Source organism: Salvelinus sp. IW2-2015, linkage group LG6.2 (genome assembly GCF_002910315.2).
Source record: "Salvelinus sp. IW2-2015 linkage group LG6.2, ASM291031v2, whole genome shotgun sequence".
Classification (NCBI taxonomy): Eukaryota; Metazoa; Chordata; class Actinopteri; order Salmoniformes; family Salmonidae; genus Salvelinus; species Salvelinus sp. IW2-2015.
In genome coordinates this window covers 8003813-8021497 of record NC_036846.1, presented here as the reverse complement: position 1 = coordinate 8021497, position 17685 = coordinate 8003813, and the positions used below count along the sequence as shown (strand labels likewise).

The 17685-nt window shown below is 42.1% G+C and overlaps 1 protein-coding gene across 1 annotated transcript; it reads right to left on the bottom strand.

Moving 5' to 3' along the window:
* Nucleotides 1-105: 105 nt before the first annotated feature.
* Nucleotides 106-16226, bottom strand: LOC111965773 (beta-1,4-galactosyltransferase 1). The gene is made up of 6 exons (XM_023990058.2): nucleotides 15292-16226; nucleotides 13768-14003; nucleotides 6259-6446; nucleotides 4198-4320; nucleotides 2355-2459; nucleotides 106-1709 (listed from the first exon to the last, which is right to left on the bottom strand). The coding sequence occupies exons 1-6, from the start codon at nucleotides 15587-15589 to the stop codon at nucleotides 1577-1579; spliced, it is 1083 nt and encodes a 360-aa protein (XP_023845826.1). The 5' UTR covers nucleotides 15590-16226; the 3' UTR covers nucleotides 106-1576.
* Nucleotides 16227-17685: the final 1459 nt, after the last annotated feature.

Genomic DNA, 17685 nt, shown 5'->3' with positions numbered 1-17685 from the left:
AAAACTCTGTCAATGTGCATTTTAACAAGGCCCTTAACCCTCATTGCTCCTGTAAGTCAGTGTCTGCTAAATGACTAAAATGTCAATATAAAAATGTTGACCAAYTAATTTATATTTTCAAGTTTATTTAGGTAAGGCAGAAATGGCAGTCATTTTATAGATTCTCCAGACACCAGCACTGATATAATTAAGAAGCAGTCAGGAGAGAAATGGCAAACATGTAAGCCTAAGTATGGACAGCACAATTATTCTGTTCCATCCAGTCAGAAATCTCAATGGCCTTTTTTCTCAAGATTGAGTTACTAACTTTACTTGTGCAACGTCATGCCCCATAGCTCACAAGCTTGAGTCATTTTCACTGTATATGAGGATCTATAATGTACCTGTGAGGAAGACATGGTGACCGTCCAGTTTAAGAACATGCGGATATCTTTAAGGGTATTGATTACTACGTATTGAGGATGCAAAATGCTTGTTTTTCWAACCCTCACACTTCCTTAGACATACACGGACTACAAGAGGATCCTTTTCAGCATAGAACCCACTCTCTTAGACCAACACAAAAAAAGAACCCACTCTCTTAGACCAACACAAAAAAAGTAGAACGCCAGTCACTCGTAACAGACAACAGCATGGTAGCATTTTACCTCAGGGCACACACACACACACAACACCACCAGGCAAATACATTCAGGTACCTATTTTCCACCAGGGAGAGGCCTCCTTAGAGGCTACCTGGAATGGTGCTCTTCACAGGGAAGGGAGCTTCAGCGGAGACACTTTCAAGATAGTTCAAATACCCTTAAGGACCCCTTCTCTAATATAACTATCATGGGATTGGGACTTTTAAACAACCTATTTTTGGAGTTCTAGGCCCTTTGATGCTCCATCAAAAGGCTGTGAACGCATCCAAAAGTACAACAAATCTTAAGATCATTGTTTGGTTGCCTTTGAAAAAAAATAAAAAATAAAGTGACTTGGTTTGTTATTGAACTTCAAATTGTAGAGTTCCATCTTTGGCCTGAGCACTTGGCATTGAATGGGTTGCAACCCTGCTCGATCAGCAAAGGAATAGCAATAAATCTCCCAAAAGTAACAGAAAACTACAATGATGCCAAAACGACAACATCAACAGTACTAGAAAGAAATAGACATACAACAAAATTAATTAAGAGTCCCCGATGCATAGGACAATCAATGACTCATTTTACAACCACCCCTCAAGACAAAATGGCTCACAAAGGACTTTGTCGCAGCAGCAATCTTCAAAAAGAGAGAGAGTGGAGTACGTACAAGCCCAATAGGAAACCAACAGTGTGTCAATGTACTGAATGTCAACGGTCATTCCTGGTGTCAATGATTTATGGATCCTATGAAGAAAAAGCTGGAATCCCAGTTCAATTCACCATCGGATGTGCAAAGGCCGAAAATAAAGGGAACGTTTGTTTGCTGATCAGATCAGTCATTCTCTATAGTCCAAAGAGTCCAAGGCATATCATTATTTATAATGTCAAGGCACATTTGGTTACCGCATCCACCACAGGTTGTCAAGGCTGTTCATGTTTTATTGGTTCTCTCAGTCTTTTTTYCCCACGTCCACAGTAATTTTGGTGTATAATTGATCCTTCTCCACTTTGACCACTTTGTACGACAGGGTTTTTATGCCGTCTTTGTTCATCGTCTCCCTGGTGTGGGCGATGCGGTCGAACCTRGAACCAAAAACAACAGTTCAACCACAATTCAATATCGTGGTTTAGGAACCATGTCTTTTGTTTAAGGTGTAGCCTATGGCAAACATCTCTTTTGGATTTCACAACAACCGTCACTTGATTAAACATAAAACTACATGACAATCAAACAAATCAAAGTGCTAATGTAATATCTACATAGTGATTTCAATAGAGATTAAGGATTAAGTGGCTTATCACTGCGGCTTCGCGTGATAATAAACACATTGCACGCCAATGTTTTCCCAGACTTTTATATTCTATTAAGTTTGCGTCGGTACGGAGAAGAATGTCCAAGTTCAGAAAGTCAGCCAGCGTTCGTGAGAAATGACGTCAAGGGGAACAGTAGCGAGTGAACGGATCCTTGTGTGGAGAAGGAAAGGAGAGCCTAGGAGAGGGTTCACCTATTGTTCCATCTCTTCTGCTCTCCTTTACAGATCTGACAGAGCTGGATAGGTGAAAGCAATATAGCTGAAACTAGGTGGACCAAACGCGTACTCCTATCAAATCCAGTTTGGCTATATTCATGTGAAAGGAAGTGAATGAAGACAGAGGCCGTACCATTATAGATTGAAATACCGCCCCTGAGCATAGTGCAGGAGTACTGTTCACAAGGGGGAACCTCACCTCTGAGGGTTGTCTTCGTTCCCACCGTCCCGGTTGTGGCGGATCATCCTGCATTTCCCCACGGCTCCGCTGGGCCGCGAGATGGTCATCCCCCTGGAGCTCAGCCTGTTAAAAGACAGCAGCAACATGCGTCAGAACCCCCGTCTAACTAAAACACTGGACCGCAGTTGCAAAAAAGTTTAACTCCAAGGAGAAAATCTGCACCTTTTTTTACACTAGTGAAATAAACAAAAACTGGGCAATTAAAATTCGGATAGACGTGAAAGGGAGTAAAACAAGTTCTTTGATTTTCATTCAGTCTCTGGAAGAGATGCAAATTGGCCTTGCTTATTACATAACAAGTCACATTTGTGTAGCTGGGTTCAGCGATACAGCTACAAAAGCTTCCCGAACGCCGTGAATAACATTGATCGTCTCTGGAAACGTCCAGTCTGCCAGTTTACAGTTTCACAATCAAAATGGATGAGGYGAATTATAAACCAACCCCTACGAAGACCTACGAAAAGCAGAAGAGACAAAAACACCGTGCGCTGTTGGGCATTCACCAAAGTGTGGAGTTGTTCTTTAATTCAGTTTGCCTGGTCTATAGAGCAAGTATAGGGTTACATATGCCTAAAAGAAACAGGTTAACAAGGCACAGTATATGTTTTGTAGAGCTAATTTAATGCCAAATCCAGCAAAGCTTGGATCACACTACTGATCAAAACTGGCTCTGGAACAGGAGATACTGTAAATTAAGTTAAACAAAGAAAAACATGCAAAGTACCAGGAGTTGGAACTGGTTCAGGGAACGAAACCGAAAAACAGAATTTTTCAAGGAACAGAAACGGGAAGAAAGTGATGAATACTGTTATTTTAAAAGCATGTTAACCAGTTAACGTTATTTTACGTTCCAGAAAAAAAGCTAAGCGCTAAATCTTTGCCAGTGTTTAGGCTACCTGCGATGCCTAGGCTAATGTACTGACGTTACAAGTGAGATTCAGAAGATGGAGATTTTTAATTCGCTAGAGAAAACTAGCATTGAAGTTAATCCATTTAAGGATACTTTAGGCATAGTTATCACATTGAATTTAACTACAAAAAGGTAGTGGTGCTGCTCTGCTCAAGCTTGTGAGCTAGCTAGCTAAAAGGACATTCAAAGTTCCTCCATAGAAGCCGCTCCTCCTTGGTATAATTCTGTGGACCCAACTCAGATAATGCCTGTCATAAGATGCCCAGTGCTTCAAGCCTCCTCAACCCTCTCTCCCCCCATCTGTGTCCTGAGCCATAGGCTACACTTGTCTGTCAATCACACATGTAAACAACTAGCTTGCCTGCTCTAGCCACACTGATTGGTGAACTAATTTAATAAGTTAAATGTTTTCACAGGTTAAGGGAACGATATAAACCGGTAATCATTTTTGGTTCGAACCGGTTCARAACTGTATTTTTGTTCGTTGGAACAGAACAAAAATATTTATGGTTCCAATCCCTGCAAAGTACCCGATTAGTCTTATTTCAGGAAAGGTCAGACTGTGTCTGAAGGAGCCATAACTCTTTTAACACATTAACATTTCCTTCAAGAGCAAATGGTGGTAGTGGCATAAAAAGGCACCCTCGGGGACAAGTTGGAACAATGCTGACGAGTGTCACTGACGAGTGACAAGAACTAGGCCTATGTTACTATGTGATGGGGCTTCGACATTGAACAAGAAAACCGTTTAATGTGTAACCTTGGCTAACACTTTACCCAATAAATATGAATTATTTGGAGTCGTATTTCTTGCTGTCCTGCTGCTGACTTTTACATGGAGTCCTAATACGCCACAGACGTTAGTCTGAGAGTGGGTGCGCGGACTCTGACCTGTTGAAAATGTCGTCGTCCTCCCCTCCCCAGCCCCAGTAGTTGTTGGGGAAGCCGTTGATCTTGAGGAACTGCTCCTTGCTCATTGACGACACGCCGCCAAAATACTGGTTGTACGGCAACCTGAGAGAAAGCGAGAGAGAGAGCGGGAGAGAGAAAGATAAATAAATACATAGTGATACTTAGAGTTTAAACAGCTCTCAAATGAAGGGGTCAAGGACTTGGGGCCCGACAGAAATTGCAGTCAGTGGTTGTGTTCCAAGAAAGAAGTATATGCCTAGAAGATGCGGTGCTGCAGAAAAACCCTCTTCGCGTCACTGCCTTCTGTAAGTTACATGCTGGCTCTCTGTACACTGTGTACTATAGGGCCACGTGTAGCTGAGAGCCTGAGGCTCCCTGGATTAGCCCTGCCTCATTTTCTTGTTGATTTTGGACACGCTACGAATTATCCTTGGCTATAATGCAATTCTTTAAATCCCATGGCTAACATTGGAAAGGTCGTCACAATTAAGAAAATCGAATGAAAAGAAAAAAAACATTCATCCATTGTGGGATTTAGTCACCGAACAAGGGGAGCTTGGCGTCTCTCCTTGAGCTGGACTTTCCTGCCCAAATCCTGCTGGATATTGCATCCGGATGCTCTGTGAGCTGCATGCCCCTAGAGGAACATGACACAGTGACAGGACACAAGCTGTTGTGTGTCCAACACAGGGAGGAATTTGGTTACAGGACGCCCATAAAAGCCCAGTTAGAAGCTGAGAGACCTGTTCTATGACCTGTACACAGGGCGCACTCTGCACTATGATGTCACATCTGGGAGCAGCTTAATTTACTAATCGAAATCTTAAAATCAGAAGCAGACAACGGAGGTAAACTGACTGTAGATCAGCGCCTAGGCAAGCATAAGCCCTAYAGCTGTGTAGGCCCAGAGCTGTGTATCAGAAGAGAAGCTCCCAAATCCCTTCATCAAACACAAAGAAAGCCTGTAGCCTCACAAGAGCCCTTCCCTGTCTGATGTGTTACACATGTAGAGCAACAGCTAAACCAACTGGAGTTTGCGCTACAGGTCACTGGACGCCACAAAGCAGAAAACAGTTCAAAACCGTGCGATACACACAGCATTGCCACCTAAGGCTAAAATGATTAGCATTTAAGCCATTGTGACAGCTGACCTTTGAAGCCAGTACTGCTCATGTGAGCATGTTGTAAGTCTATAGGCAGGCTATTCAACACACGACTCGAGGCAATTMAAGTCCCAGCAGCTAATGGGGATCCATAATAAATACAAATGAGCAACAGTTTACTACTAGTGTAGCTAGATTGAGGGCCTAAATCAAATGACATGTCAAGCTCTTTCCAACACCGCCTATTGTGTTAGCGATCTAAATGCTTGCTTGTCTTACCGACAGAGGTAAGGAGAAACAAGCCTTTGTGCATTTAATAGGGAGAAACTAAATAATATGTTATTCCTTTGGCATGTGATACTTTACACATAGCCTAATCTTTCTAGCCTAATTCTTGGCTAATCTTTTACAGAACCTGGTTAGGATCAGTCACGTGATCAATAAGGAAGGCGGCAATCATTACCAACCATAAAATATCCTTTATAATTACATCCCCACCCCATGGGGAATGTGGAGGTCAATCACTAAAACCCAGTAAAGGGCTTGGTTTGAAATGCCCACAGCAAACACCTATAGACAGCTACTGAGGTAAARACAGGCAGAACCAGAAATTCAACAACAAAACAAAAAGACAAAAGTCAATTTTCAATAGGCAAAATCAAGCAAAGTCTACCGTTAGCTCTCTGTAACCGCAGTGGTAATTCAGCAGCAAATTGTTTGAAGTGAGTGACACGGATAGAACATCATGGAATCCACAGGTGCTCTTTAAGCTTTTATGTGGCCACTCCTACTAAATGAGCTCAGTGTGTGTGTGTGCCTTTGACAATGTGAATGCACATTTGTGTCTGTCCTATGTCTGTGCAGTGGACTGGGGAGAGGCCGAAAACGCCGTGGACTGGGGAGAATGCCTGGTCATCTGTTGGAGGGGTTGACTTACCTGAAGCCAAACTTGTCCATGGAGACAGACAGGTGCCTGGGCTGGCTGAAGCACCTGTAGGTGTTGCGGTCATCCATGGGGATGAGGTCCACATCGCTGAAAACAAAGCAGCCATAGTCGTACTCCTTCAGGGCCTCTGTGTAGCCAACGTTGAGGAGCTTGGCGCGGTTAAAGATCTCATCACCGTCCTAGAGATTGAATGGAGAGAATATGGGTTTGGAATTGGAAGGTGAATCGTGTAAAACTAAATAGTTATTTGTGATRGTCTAGACAGGAGTGAGCAACTCTGGTCCTCATTGTTTGGCCACCCATGTCGAATTGGACTAAAGTRTACACCAGAACCAAGGCTAAACTAAACCATCCAGGGAGCTATCTATTATAATGTGATTGGGAATACAAAAACGTGTCAGAGACTGAGCACTAAATGCTACAAACATCCTACACTGAAGTTTGGAGAGAAAAGTACCAGACTTGTGTAGCTAGTTGGTTTGGACAACTAAAAAACATTGGTGTATAGAGTACAGGACTTTGAGCCGTTGGTCTTTGATGACGTTGTGTAGGCATCTTCTTGTTTGCTGGAAAACATGCGTTTACCCTTAATATCAAGAGTGCGTGCACATACAAACTTGAAATTCATATTCTGTGTTGCTGATGCAGGGTCATCAAAGCTTTGCAGGCCCAGCTCTTTGTGGCTTCATGTAGCTGTTACACTAGGTCTTTTCAAGTGTGTATATCAACAGATTCGAATACAATTTAATAGTGCTAAAAACATGTCAGTGGCATTTTAGGAGCTTATGGRTCGTGACCGCTTTATGTAGAGTGAATGTAACTAGAGACAGAATTCTAATGGGAAGGAGAGATTTTTCTAAGGTGTAGGATAATTATTATGACTCAAAAACAAAGGAATGCTGATGGACATGGATAGATAAATCTGGGAGACAACCATTTCCCATTTTGAAACTTAAAGCAGTATCGAGTTTCAGCAATTCTCGTCTTATAATCATTGCCCTAGCTTAATGAAAATGGGACAAAATATCCTTAAATTGGGGGATTGAATGACAGAATATCATATTGTAGTCTGTACAGGCTTTTACACTTAATCCTCTGTTAAGCCAACATATTCTAGGCTGGCATGTCATCCACTATTTGTTGGGTGGGTATTTTTATTCTCTTTTTGTGTTCTCTGGCTGCATACATGGTCAGTTACCAGGGATAATGTACGTCAGTGTCCTGGGATGATTCTCTGTGCGGTGTCCTTTGGCTAAAAAAACAGGAGCATCRTGTTCTTTGTCAATGTGCCTTCAATGTGGGCAGTGTGACTTTCAAAATGGACACGTCTCATATATCACTGGCTTTATCTGATGGTCCTCCTGAAAAAGTTCAGCTTGAATACCCATAGAACCAAAATTGTCTAAAATACTCAAATGGAGGTAGACGAAACCTAACAACATGCAATCGAAACAAGGACTGAGGTTCTCAAATTAAAGAATAGTGTGGCTAGTGTTTTAATTAAAACATGTATTTTTATTTTTAAAACGACAACAATTAATCTAAAAAGAACAGGAAAATGAGGAAGAGGGTCTGGATGCCAAAAAGCAGCGAGGTTCAAGTCATCTGAAGAGGTGTTCCAACCCTTGGACAATTGATTCAATGTTCAGTAGTGTTCTCTGCTGATGCACTTCCCCGTCAGTCACATGTCACACATTGTGGTGATATGAGACAGACATGTACACTGATTGAAATAAACGTATTGACATCTGCTACGGTCTGAAATAAATATCCGCTAAAGAGGTCTGTGAGTGTGYTTATGGGAGTGAGTTTGTGTTTTTTTCTTCCACCAAGTGATGCATCCCTCTCTCCTCCAGGGCATGACAGCTTCAATGGAATACAGGATGTGGATCATTTGCAAAGACGGAAACAAGCAAGTGAAGAAGACAGCATGAGACTAAAATAGATCTCTAATTCAATGAGATAGAGAGAAAATAATCCCATATTACCAGTAGAACCCCTCAGCCCATGGGATCACGCAATTGGCCAGAGCAAGCAGGGGACCGGTCTCACCTCTTCCAGCGACCACAGCCATTGGCCAGATACGCCTGACATGCAAAAGGACGGCGGTTTGAGCAAGGGGCCAGGGAAAGGAGGAAATAAAACAAGGGAGGAAAAGATAGGAAAGGCTAGGAGAAATAGGAGAGAAGAGAGAAACAGAAAGACTGAGTAGAATTTCAATAAAGACCCCATAATTGTGTTTAACAGCATTGAACAGCCCTCTAGCAATAGCTAGGCCTGTCTTGACTATGGAAAAAATCAGATTGGCCCATTAGTATAAAAGCAGCCATTAAAGCTACTTTTCTTTACAGTGGACACCAATTTGCTACCTGTGCAGGAGACTGGAGTGGAGTATCCTCAACAAACAAAAAATAAGGTTATATGCTCAAATAGAACCATGTATTTACTGCGTATAGCCTAGGTGTGGCGTTCACCCTACAACATGCTGGTTTGCCACACTTTACCTGTTAGTGGGTGGGAGGCAACAGACTCATGTCCTGGCATGAGACCTGAAAGAGAAATAAGTTATGCCTTCAAGCTGAAACTCAGTACTGGCCTCGCAAGTGCCAATAGCCCCTACATCTGCAAAGAATCATGTCCTTAAAATGGACCATTGAACTACACCGAACTGATACGCATTTTTATCAAATAGGAATAGATTTAATCTACAACATGGCTCTGTACGCTAGTATTAACTTTGGTTGTCAATAAAATGTTCAAAAGTTACTTTGCTTTAACCCAGACAGTGTTGATGACTTGAAGGATATTGAGAAGAATGGATATCGTTATCCTACGTTAAGGTCAGCCTTTGCGTGAAATGGGATTAGGTGACCCAATAACTACTACATTTTCACCTTGTCAACTCTGGGCTCTGCAGTGGCATTCATACTAGTTTCTCCTTTTGCCAGATTGATTTCCAAATATACTCGAGGCCAACTTTAATATTCCCATAAATCAGTAAATCCCCACACCTGTGAAAATTCCATCTAACTATTTACAGCATCACCACACACACACACACACACACACACACACACACACACACACACACACACACACACAAAACGAGTTTCTGCCCATTTGTCTGTGGCCTCATGTTTAGAGATTTCTACAAATGGGGAGATAGTCAGTGAGAGATGGAGACAGAACCTTATTTTAGGCAGGAAAGCCCTCACTTCATGAAACCAAAGTGTTTTAGGTGGCACCACTCAGGCTAATGATTGCCATTGATAATGACCAACACTGGCCAGTTTGTAGCTAGGCTATTTGTCAAAACAGAGTAGCCAACTTGTTGTGGCACTAAGTGCTTATCATGATCACTAGTCATCGGCAGGCATACAAATGATGTGATGTCTATGGTCAACTTGTCCGTTTTCATCAAAGGTTTTAGATACACCAAATGGCCAAAAGTATGTGGACACCCCTTCAAATKAGTGGATTTGGCTATTTCAGCCACACCCGTTGCTGACAGGTGTATAAAATGGAGTACACAACCATACAATTTCCATAGACAAACTTTGGCAGTAGAATGGCCTTACTGAAGTTCTCAGTGACTTTCAACGTGGCATCGTCATAGGATGCCACCTTTCCAACAAGTCAGTTCGTAAAATTTCTGCCCAGCTAGAGCTTCCCCGGTCAACTGTAAGTGCTGTTATTGTGAAGTGGAAACATCTAGGAGCAACAATGGCTCAGCCGTGAAGTGGTAGGCCACACAAGCTCACCGAACAGGACCGCTGAGTGCTGATGCGCGAAAAAATKTATTGTTTTCTGTTGCAACACTCACTACCAAGTTACAAACTGCCTGGAAGCAGCATCAGCACAAGTACTGTTCGCCAGGAGCTTCATGAAATGGGTTTCCATGACCGAGCAGCCACACTCATGCCTAAGATCACCATGCGCAATGCTAAGCTTCAGCTTGAGGGGTGTAAAGCTCACTTCCATTGGACTCTGGAGCAGTGGAAATGTGTTCTCTGGAGTGATGAATCACACGTCACCATCTGGCAGCCCGACGAACAAATCTGGGTTTGGCAGAWGCCAGGCGAACGCTACCTGCACCAATGCCAACTGTAAAGTTTGGTGGGAGGAGGAATAATGGTCTAGTGCTGTTTTTCATGGTTCGGGCTAGGCCCCTTAGTTCCAGTGAAGGGAAATCTTAATGYTACAGCATACAATACCATTCTAGACGATTCTGTGCCTSTAACTTAGAGGCAATAGTTTGGGAAAAGCCCTTTCCCGTTTCATCATGACAATGCCCCCGTGCACAGAGTGAGGTCCATACAAAAGTGGTTTGTTGAGATCGGTGTGGAAGAACTTGACTGGCCTGCACAGAGCCCTGACCTCAACCCCACCGAACACCTTTGGGATGAATTGGAACGCCGACTGCGAGTCAGGCTTAATCGCCCAACATCAGTGCCCGACCTCACTAATGTTATTGTGGCTGAATGGAAGCAAGTCCCCGCAGCAATGTTCCAACATCCAGTGGAAAGCCTTCCCAGAAGAGTGGGGGCTGTTATAGCAGCAAAGGGGGAGGGGGGAACCAATGCCYATGATTTTGGAATTAGATGTTCGACAAGCAGGTTTCCACATACTTTTGGTCAAGTAGCGTAAGAACATGCACCGCTAAACAATAAAATTGGCCTACTTGATTGCAATAAAAAGCCCAAATAAAGCCTACTGATCATTTTTACATCTGGAAAAGACAGGACATTTTGTACCCAGGCCAGGTTGCCCAAATGTTGTGCATTCACATTTAAGTACAACCCTTGTTGAATTCTTCTATTAGTTATCTGTAAYCAACACTATACACTTTGAATACATAAAAAGGCTTTCCTTTAATAAAGGATCTTGATGAAAAGAAACAGGAATGTGTGAGGATAAAAAGAGCATTCCAGACAGGAMTGTTCTCTCAGGTCTTTAAAGTGACAGAGATAGCCCCGTCTGAAAGCCACTGTCTATTTTGTGCCACGTCCATTGGTGTTCAGTGCTAGTTTGACGATAGAGAGCATGAGTCTCTTGGTTGTGCAAACACCATGAATAAATAAAGGAAATTGCTGATGGACAAAGAACAGACGCAGAGACAAATGCTGGCACTATGTTGCCAGATCTGATTTCTTCCCCATAGATGGGAACACAAAGGATTAGGCCTACTGCGAATTGTAGGAGTTCTTTAAAGAAGGAAGGGAGGCAAGAGTTATTTGGACACTAGCCTACTTTTTCCTCTTGACTAAAGCAAGGAATTCCTTTATKGAAAACAGACATTTGGGCAATTCCACAGTAACGGAATTACACCGAGACTCYGATTTYTCCACTTTAAAATGTATGCCAAACAACAACCATTCATTTCAAAGTTCAACAAACCATACAACTCTATGCGCAATGACTACTTTGAACAATTTAAACAGTAAAAAGTTTTAGAACACCTACTCATTCAAGGGAYTCTTTATTTTTTTACTAYTTTCTACATTCTAGAACAATAGTGAAGACCTCAAAACTATGAAACACATATAGAATCATGTAATAACCCAAAAAACTTTAAACAAATCAAAATATATTTGAGATTTGAGATTCTTCCAATTGCCACCCTTTGCCTTGATGACAGCTTTGCACACTCTTGGCATTCTCTCAACCAGCTTCATGAGGTAGTCACCTGGAATGCATTTCAATTAACAGGTGGGCCTTTTTTAAATTTAACTAGGCAAGTCAGTTATTAAGAACAAATTCTTTACAATGATGGCCTACACCGGCCAAACCCGGAGAGTTGCAAAGAAAAAGACATATCTCAGACTGGCCAATAAAAAGATTAAGAAGGGCAAAAGAACAGACACTGGACAGAGGAACTCTGCCTAGAAGGCCAGCATCCCGGAGTTGCCTCTTCACTGTTGACGTTGAGACTGGTGTTTTGCGGGTACTATTTAATGAAGCTGCCAGTTGAGGACTTGTGAGGCATTCATTTCTCAAACTAGACACTAATGTACTTGTCCTCTTACTCAGATGTGCAACAGGGCCTCCTGCTCCTCTTTCTATTCTGCTTAGAGACAGTTTGCGCTGTTCTGTGAAGGGAGTAGTAAGAGATCTTCAGTTTCTTGGCAATTTCTCGCATGGAATAGCCTTCATGATAGACTGACGAGTTTTGGAAGAAAGTATTGTTTCTGGCCATTTTGAGCCTGTAATCAAACCCACAAATGCTGATGCGCCAGATACTCAACCTGCCTAAAGAAGGCCAGTTTTATTGCTTCTTTAAATCAGGACAACAGTTTTCAGCTGTGCTAACATAAGTGCAAAAGGGTTTTCTAATAGCCTCTAGCCTTTTAAAATTATAAACTTGGATTAGCTAACACAACGTGCAATTGGAACACAGGAGTGATGGTTGCTTATAATGGGCCTCTGTACGCCTATGTAGATATTCCATTAAAAAATAAGCCGTTTCCAGCTACAATAGTAATTTACAACATTAACAATGTCTACACTGTATTTCTGACCAATTTGATGTTATTTTAAAATGGACAAAAAAAAAGTGCTTTTCTTTCAAAAACAAGGACATTTCTAAGTGACGCCATCTTTTGAACAGTAGTGTATATTTACTGGAAAGAAAGTTTGGCAACAGAATTACGATCAAATCTCCCTCRGTTTTATTKTTACYAAACTTTGTATCTGCACAGTTTTTCCTATCAATGTGTTTTTGTAAAATTTTCTGTGAAAAGTATTGAAAGTGTAGTCCTTGTGCATAGAGTTGTATTTTATGTTAAACCTTAAAAATCTGAGTCTCAGCGTAAACCGTTACCATGTAATTGCCCATATGTCTCTGTCACAGAAGAGTTACTCCACAAGAAAACAAATCTACCAGTACATCTCTCAACTAGTCACTTGGCAACTGCCATTACAGCCTGTCATTTGGGAGCTTGATGCCCTTTTCTTTTGACATAGCCTAGGCTAACACGTAAAAAACAAACCCAAATAAAATACGGCAAAAGTACCTGTACTTGTGGTTTACCGTACCAGTAAACTCTAGCTATCCTATATTTGAAATATASAGACCACCTTTGTTGGTTTCATGCATTAAAACCACCTAATTAAAAAGGGGCACTCCCTGCACTAAGATTTTCTCACTGGTTAAAATCTTACTACTTGTCCCACTACGAGTGATTAATGATTTTTGAAGTCGGTTTGATTATTTTAAAAATGACGTATAATTTTTTGTTTTGCATGCGCAATGGATTATGGTCATTGTAGTTAATTACCATGTTTTATGCGCTAAACTATGTAGAATATTGGCCTGTTGGAAACAACAACTGCCTACTACATTGCACAGTTCAGGCTCGATTTGATTTATCTCTAGAGAAACTGTGCGATGTTCGCATTGAGCTCACAGAAAAAACAAACAAAATGGAATTCCAATAATCGCTCAGCACTACCAACTACTCCACACAGACAGAGGGAAGACAGGGGCCGGGAAGGACTCACCTGGTTGATAACGTAGATGCCGTAGTCCAGCTGCTGGCGCTGAAGGATGGGATGGAGGTAGTACAGCCAGAACTTGAGGTGCTCGTCGCGGTTGCGGAAAGGGATGATGATAGCCACCTTCTGGAGGGCCACACAGTCTTTGGGCTTGAAGCGCCCCCCATTCTGAAGATTGGGGTTCTCCTTCCTTACCACATCAAGGCTGACTGGGTYAGAGAACTCAATTCGCAGTGGGCCCACTGGATGAGAACGGGAGAGAAGGGAAGTCTTATACAATTTTGTCAGGGCTCTATCTACAACAGCCCTGATAACTGATGATTTCAGTAGAGCCAATGGAAATAGCATGTAAAATCTGTTAATATTGTAGGCCTAATATACTATTGTAAGAAAATCCAGCCTAGTTCTCCAATCTCCTGCGACTGCCTTTTCTGCTGACAATAACCTCTCAGCTGTTTTATTATTAAACACAATAGTGTGGCTCCTATATGCCAGTGGCTTACACAAGTAGCAACAGTWGGTCAAATTACAAAAGCCATACAAAAAATAACAAAAGGTTAAACTGCATATATGATGTAGTGAACTTATTGTATTGTTTTCTGTAATGTGACCTGGAGGTTGATGTTCCTAGACTGCATTGCTTTTCAATTCAATCTCCAAGTCAGCTGAGGGGAGAATGTGCACACCACTTTAATCCACCGATTCCCACCTGTGGAGCAGTCAGGGTTTTGTGGCAGAGGGACAGATCAGCTCGGGGCACAGCTGCATAAACCATTTATTTTTTATTATTTTTTTAAACCTGAGCTAAGAGAGAAGGCCACTGAACAACAACAAACCTTTGTGGAAACAAGCAAAGCTGCTCATTCAAGAGCACTATGCTATGCATTAATAATGTAAGTGTAACCGGTGTGAAATGGCTAGCTAGTTAGCGGGGTGCGCGCTAATAGGGTTTCAATCGGAGATGTCACTCGCTCTGAGACCTTGAAGTAGTTTTTGTGGAGCGATGGGTAACCGTGCTTCGAGGGTGACTGTTGTCGATGTGTGCAGRGGGTCCCTGGTTCGAGCCCAGGTAGGGGCGAGGAGAGGGACGGAAGCAAAACTGTTACATAAGGGTGTGGGCGTGTGGCCATAGATATACCTATTGTATGAATAAGTGAAATACCAAACCCTAGAGGCTAAGGAAGGGGGTCATAAAATAACTAAGACATCGACTGGTGGCTAACTGKTTATACTTGGCGCTTGTAGGTTGCATTAAGATACAGATTAAAGCGACATATGTATGGCAAGCTCTACCCATTCATCATCAGAGCAGATGAATGAATGACTGTGTCCGATTTACATGGCCAACAACTTTTATTGTTTGCTGATAAAAACCACTTTTGGCAAGACTACCAACCAGGCATCATATGACTATAAAACGTACCAGTGAGTCTACAGCATACGTCAGAAATATTGATTATGCAATGTTGATTAAATATTAGTTGCCATCGACTCGTTATTAGTTTTGGCAACACATTCATAGCTACTTACCAAGCAGTGGCGAAGTGTCAAGACATTTTACAAGTTCTTTGGTGAATGTAGATGTCACGTTGTCTACAGAAAAGCGATTCGTTTCAACCACGTCAGGTTTGGTGTCCTTTGATGTAGTTTGGTCTTGCTTTTTCGCTGTGTGTGCTTGCTGATTTTGTGCAAAAGAAAATGGAATATCTAACGACCTCACGTAAAAAATGAATGTGACCGAAATATGGAGAAAACAAAGAATGACGACCAATTTGCAAGTTCTATGGAGAACACTGAAATTCACAGTTGAATCCCGCATCATTAGCATGCTATGCTAAATCAGCTGCTGTAGCTAGTTAAATTGATAAACAAATCTAAAGTAGGTAACGTTGACGTTACAAAGTTGCAACACCATACCCAATTTCCACTGACGTCACTGTCAACTAGCTACCGTTAGATAATTTGCTAGCTAGATGCTAACGGTACAATTGTTCATTTTCGCTCGAGACAACTTCAAGAAAAAGTTGTATCCTTCAGCTTGCTTGTACTTTAGTCGTATTTCGTATAAGAAATTTGTTATTTTGTTGTAAAAGCCTCCCTMAAGTTAATACCAGCCATCACTACTAACTGTCCCAAATTACTTAAAACTATTTAGCTAGCTATATCAGGTGTTATCGCTAGGTAAACTAACAGCAGCAAGTCCGAGRTGAGATTCTCCAAATGATTCGTTTCCCGTTGTGTTGGCCAAATTGACTTCAACTAAACTCAAAACACACATATCCGATGGTATAATGCTAGTGTAATTAAAATATTAGCGTCCASGATTAAAGAAGTAACGTCAGAGTTSTACAATTTGGAAAAAAACTACGTAATCCCTCAGCCATTTCCTTGTGGAGACCCCAACAGAAATTCGTGGCTGGTTCAAGTGACATCTTCCATGTGAACTGCAGCAGAAAGGAAGGAGTCTGCCCTACGAAGAACTTCTTCTTCTTCGACAAGGTTTAACGGCGGTTCGCATCCAATATGTTGCATTACCGCCACCTACTAGATAAACAAAATACCCTACTATAACACTACACTCACAAAAAATTCTCAAAACAAATCAAATAAAAATAACACCACCCTACTCCACTATTTAAATATATTTAGTCCTAACTCATGCCAACAACCTGAAAGGATGGAACATCACCACTTAACAGACCCTGTAACTCTTCTGATGWCAAGTCTTGCACACCCAAATAGCTCTCTGCAGCTGCCACCACAACCTACATTTTCTGTGACTTATGTTCCATCCCTGTAGCACAGTTGATAACCATTGCTATAAATGCTAAAGATCCCTTTGTACTGGTACAGATCTACTACTCACACCACTCCTCTTAGGATCCCTCCTCCTTGACCCATCTTCCTCTACTTTCTTCACYGCCTCAGCATATGACAACTTCTGCACTACTCTCACCCTGGAAGCCTCAACCTGCCTCTCTCACACGGGACATTTCTGAACCCCAGCACCATGGGAACCCCGACAATTAACACATACCACTACTTTCCCTCATGCTACACATTCCTTTGTCTCATGCCCTYCTGCACACTTCTCACACCTAGGAACCTCCCTCCTACACACTGCTGCCACATGCCCATAAGCTTGACACCTGTAACAATGTAACGTATTCGGCACAAAAGCTCATACAGTATAACTTATATATCCTCACATCACTTTGTCGGGCAAAGACTCAACATCAAAACTCAAAAGAACAGACAATGACTTCAGTTTCACCTCTCGCCACCCTGTCTGCGTCGCACCAAACGACGAGCATCACAAACACCGGGAATCTTCCTCTTCAGTTGGTCAACTTTTACATTTACTGCTACCGCAGTAATCACTCCTTTCAATGGYGCCCTTTTCTTGAGAGCGAAACAATTCACATTTCGTGCCCCATTCGTTTAAGACAGAGCTCCTTCTCCCTCTGACCAGCAGAAACACAAACAATTATCACAAGACCACTTCTGGTTACCCTCACCGATTCCACAGTACCCAACTCTGTTTTCACCCACCCCGAAACCATAAATGGATCAGCCAAAAACTTCACTCCTACTGTCACAGACTCATCTTTATCCTGACCCTCTGTGCAAGCCTCGGGCTCCGAGAACTTCACCACACCTACCACCTCTGATATTTTGCCCTCATTCACTTCCATTTCTCCTCCTGTCTTCAGCTCACTCCGCTTACACTTTCTACCATTCTTCTTTAACAAACCATTCTTCTTTAACAAACCATCTCCCTTTTTCTGCTATTTTTAACCGACTCAAGCTCACCATCTTCCTCCCGCTCTCTCTTAAACCTCCTCTGCCTATTCCAAGTATACATCTCCTTATGATAATACTGAACTTCTCCTGACATACATCTTGTTCTTGCTTTCTCAAGGG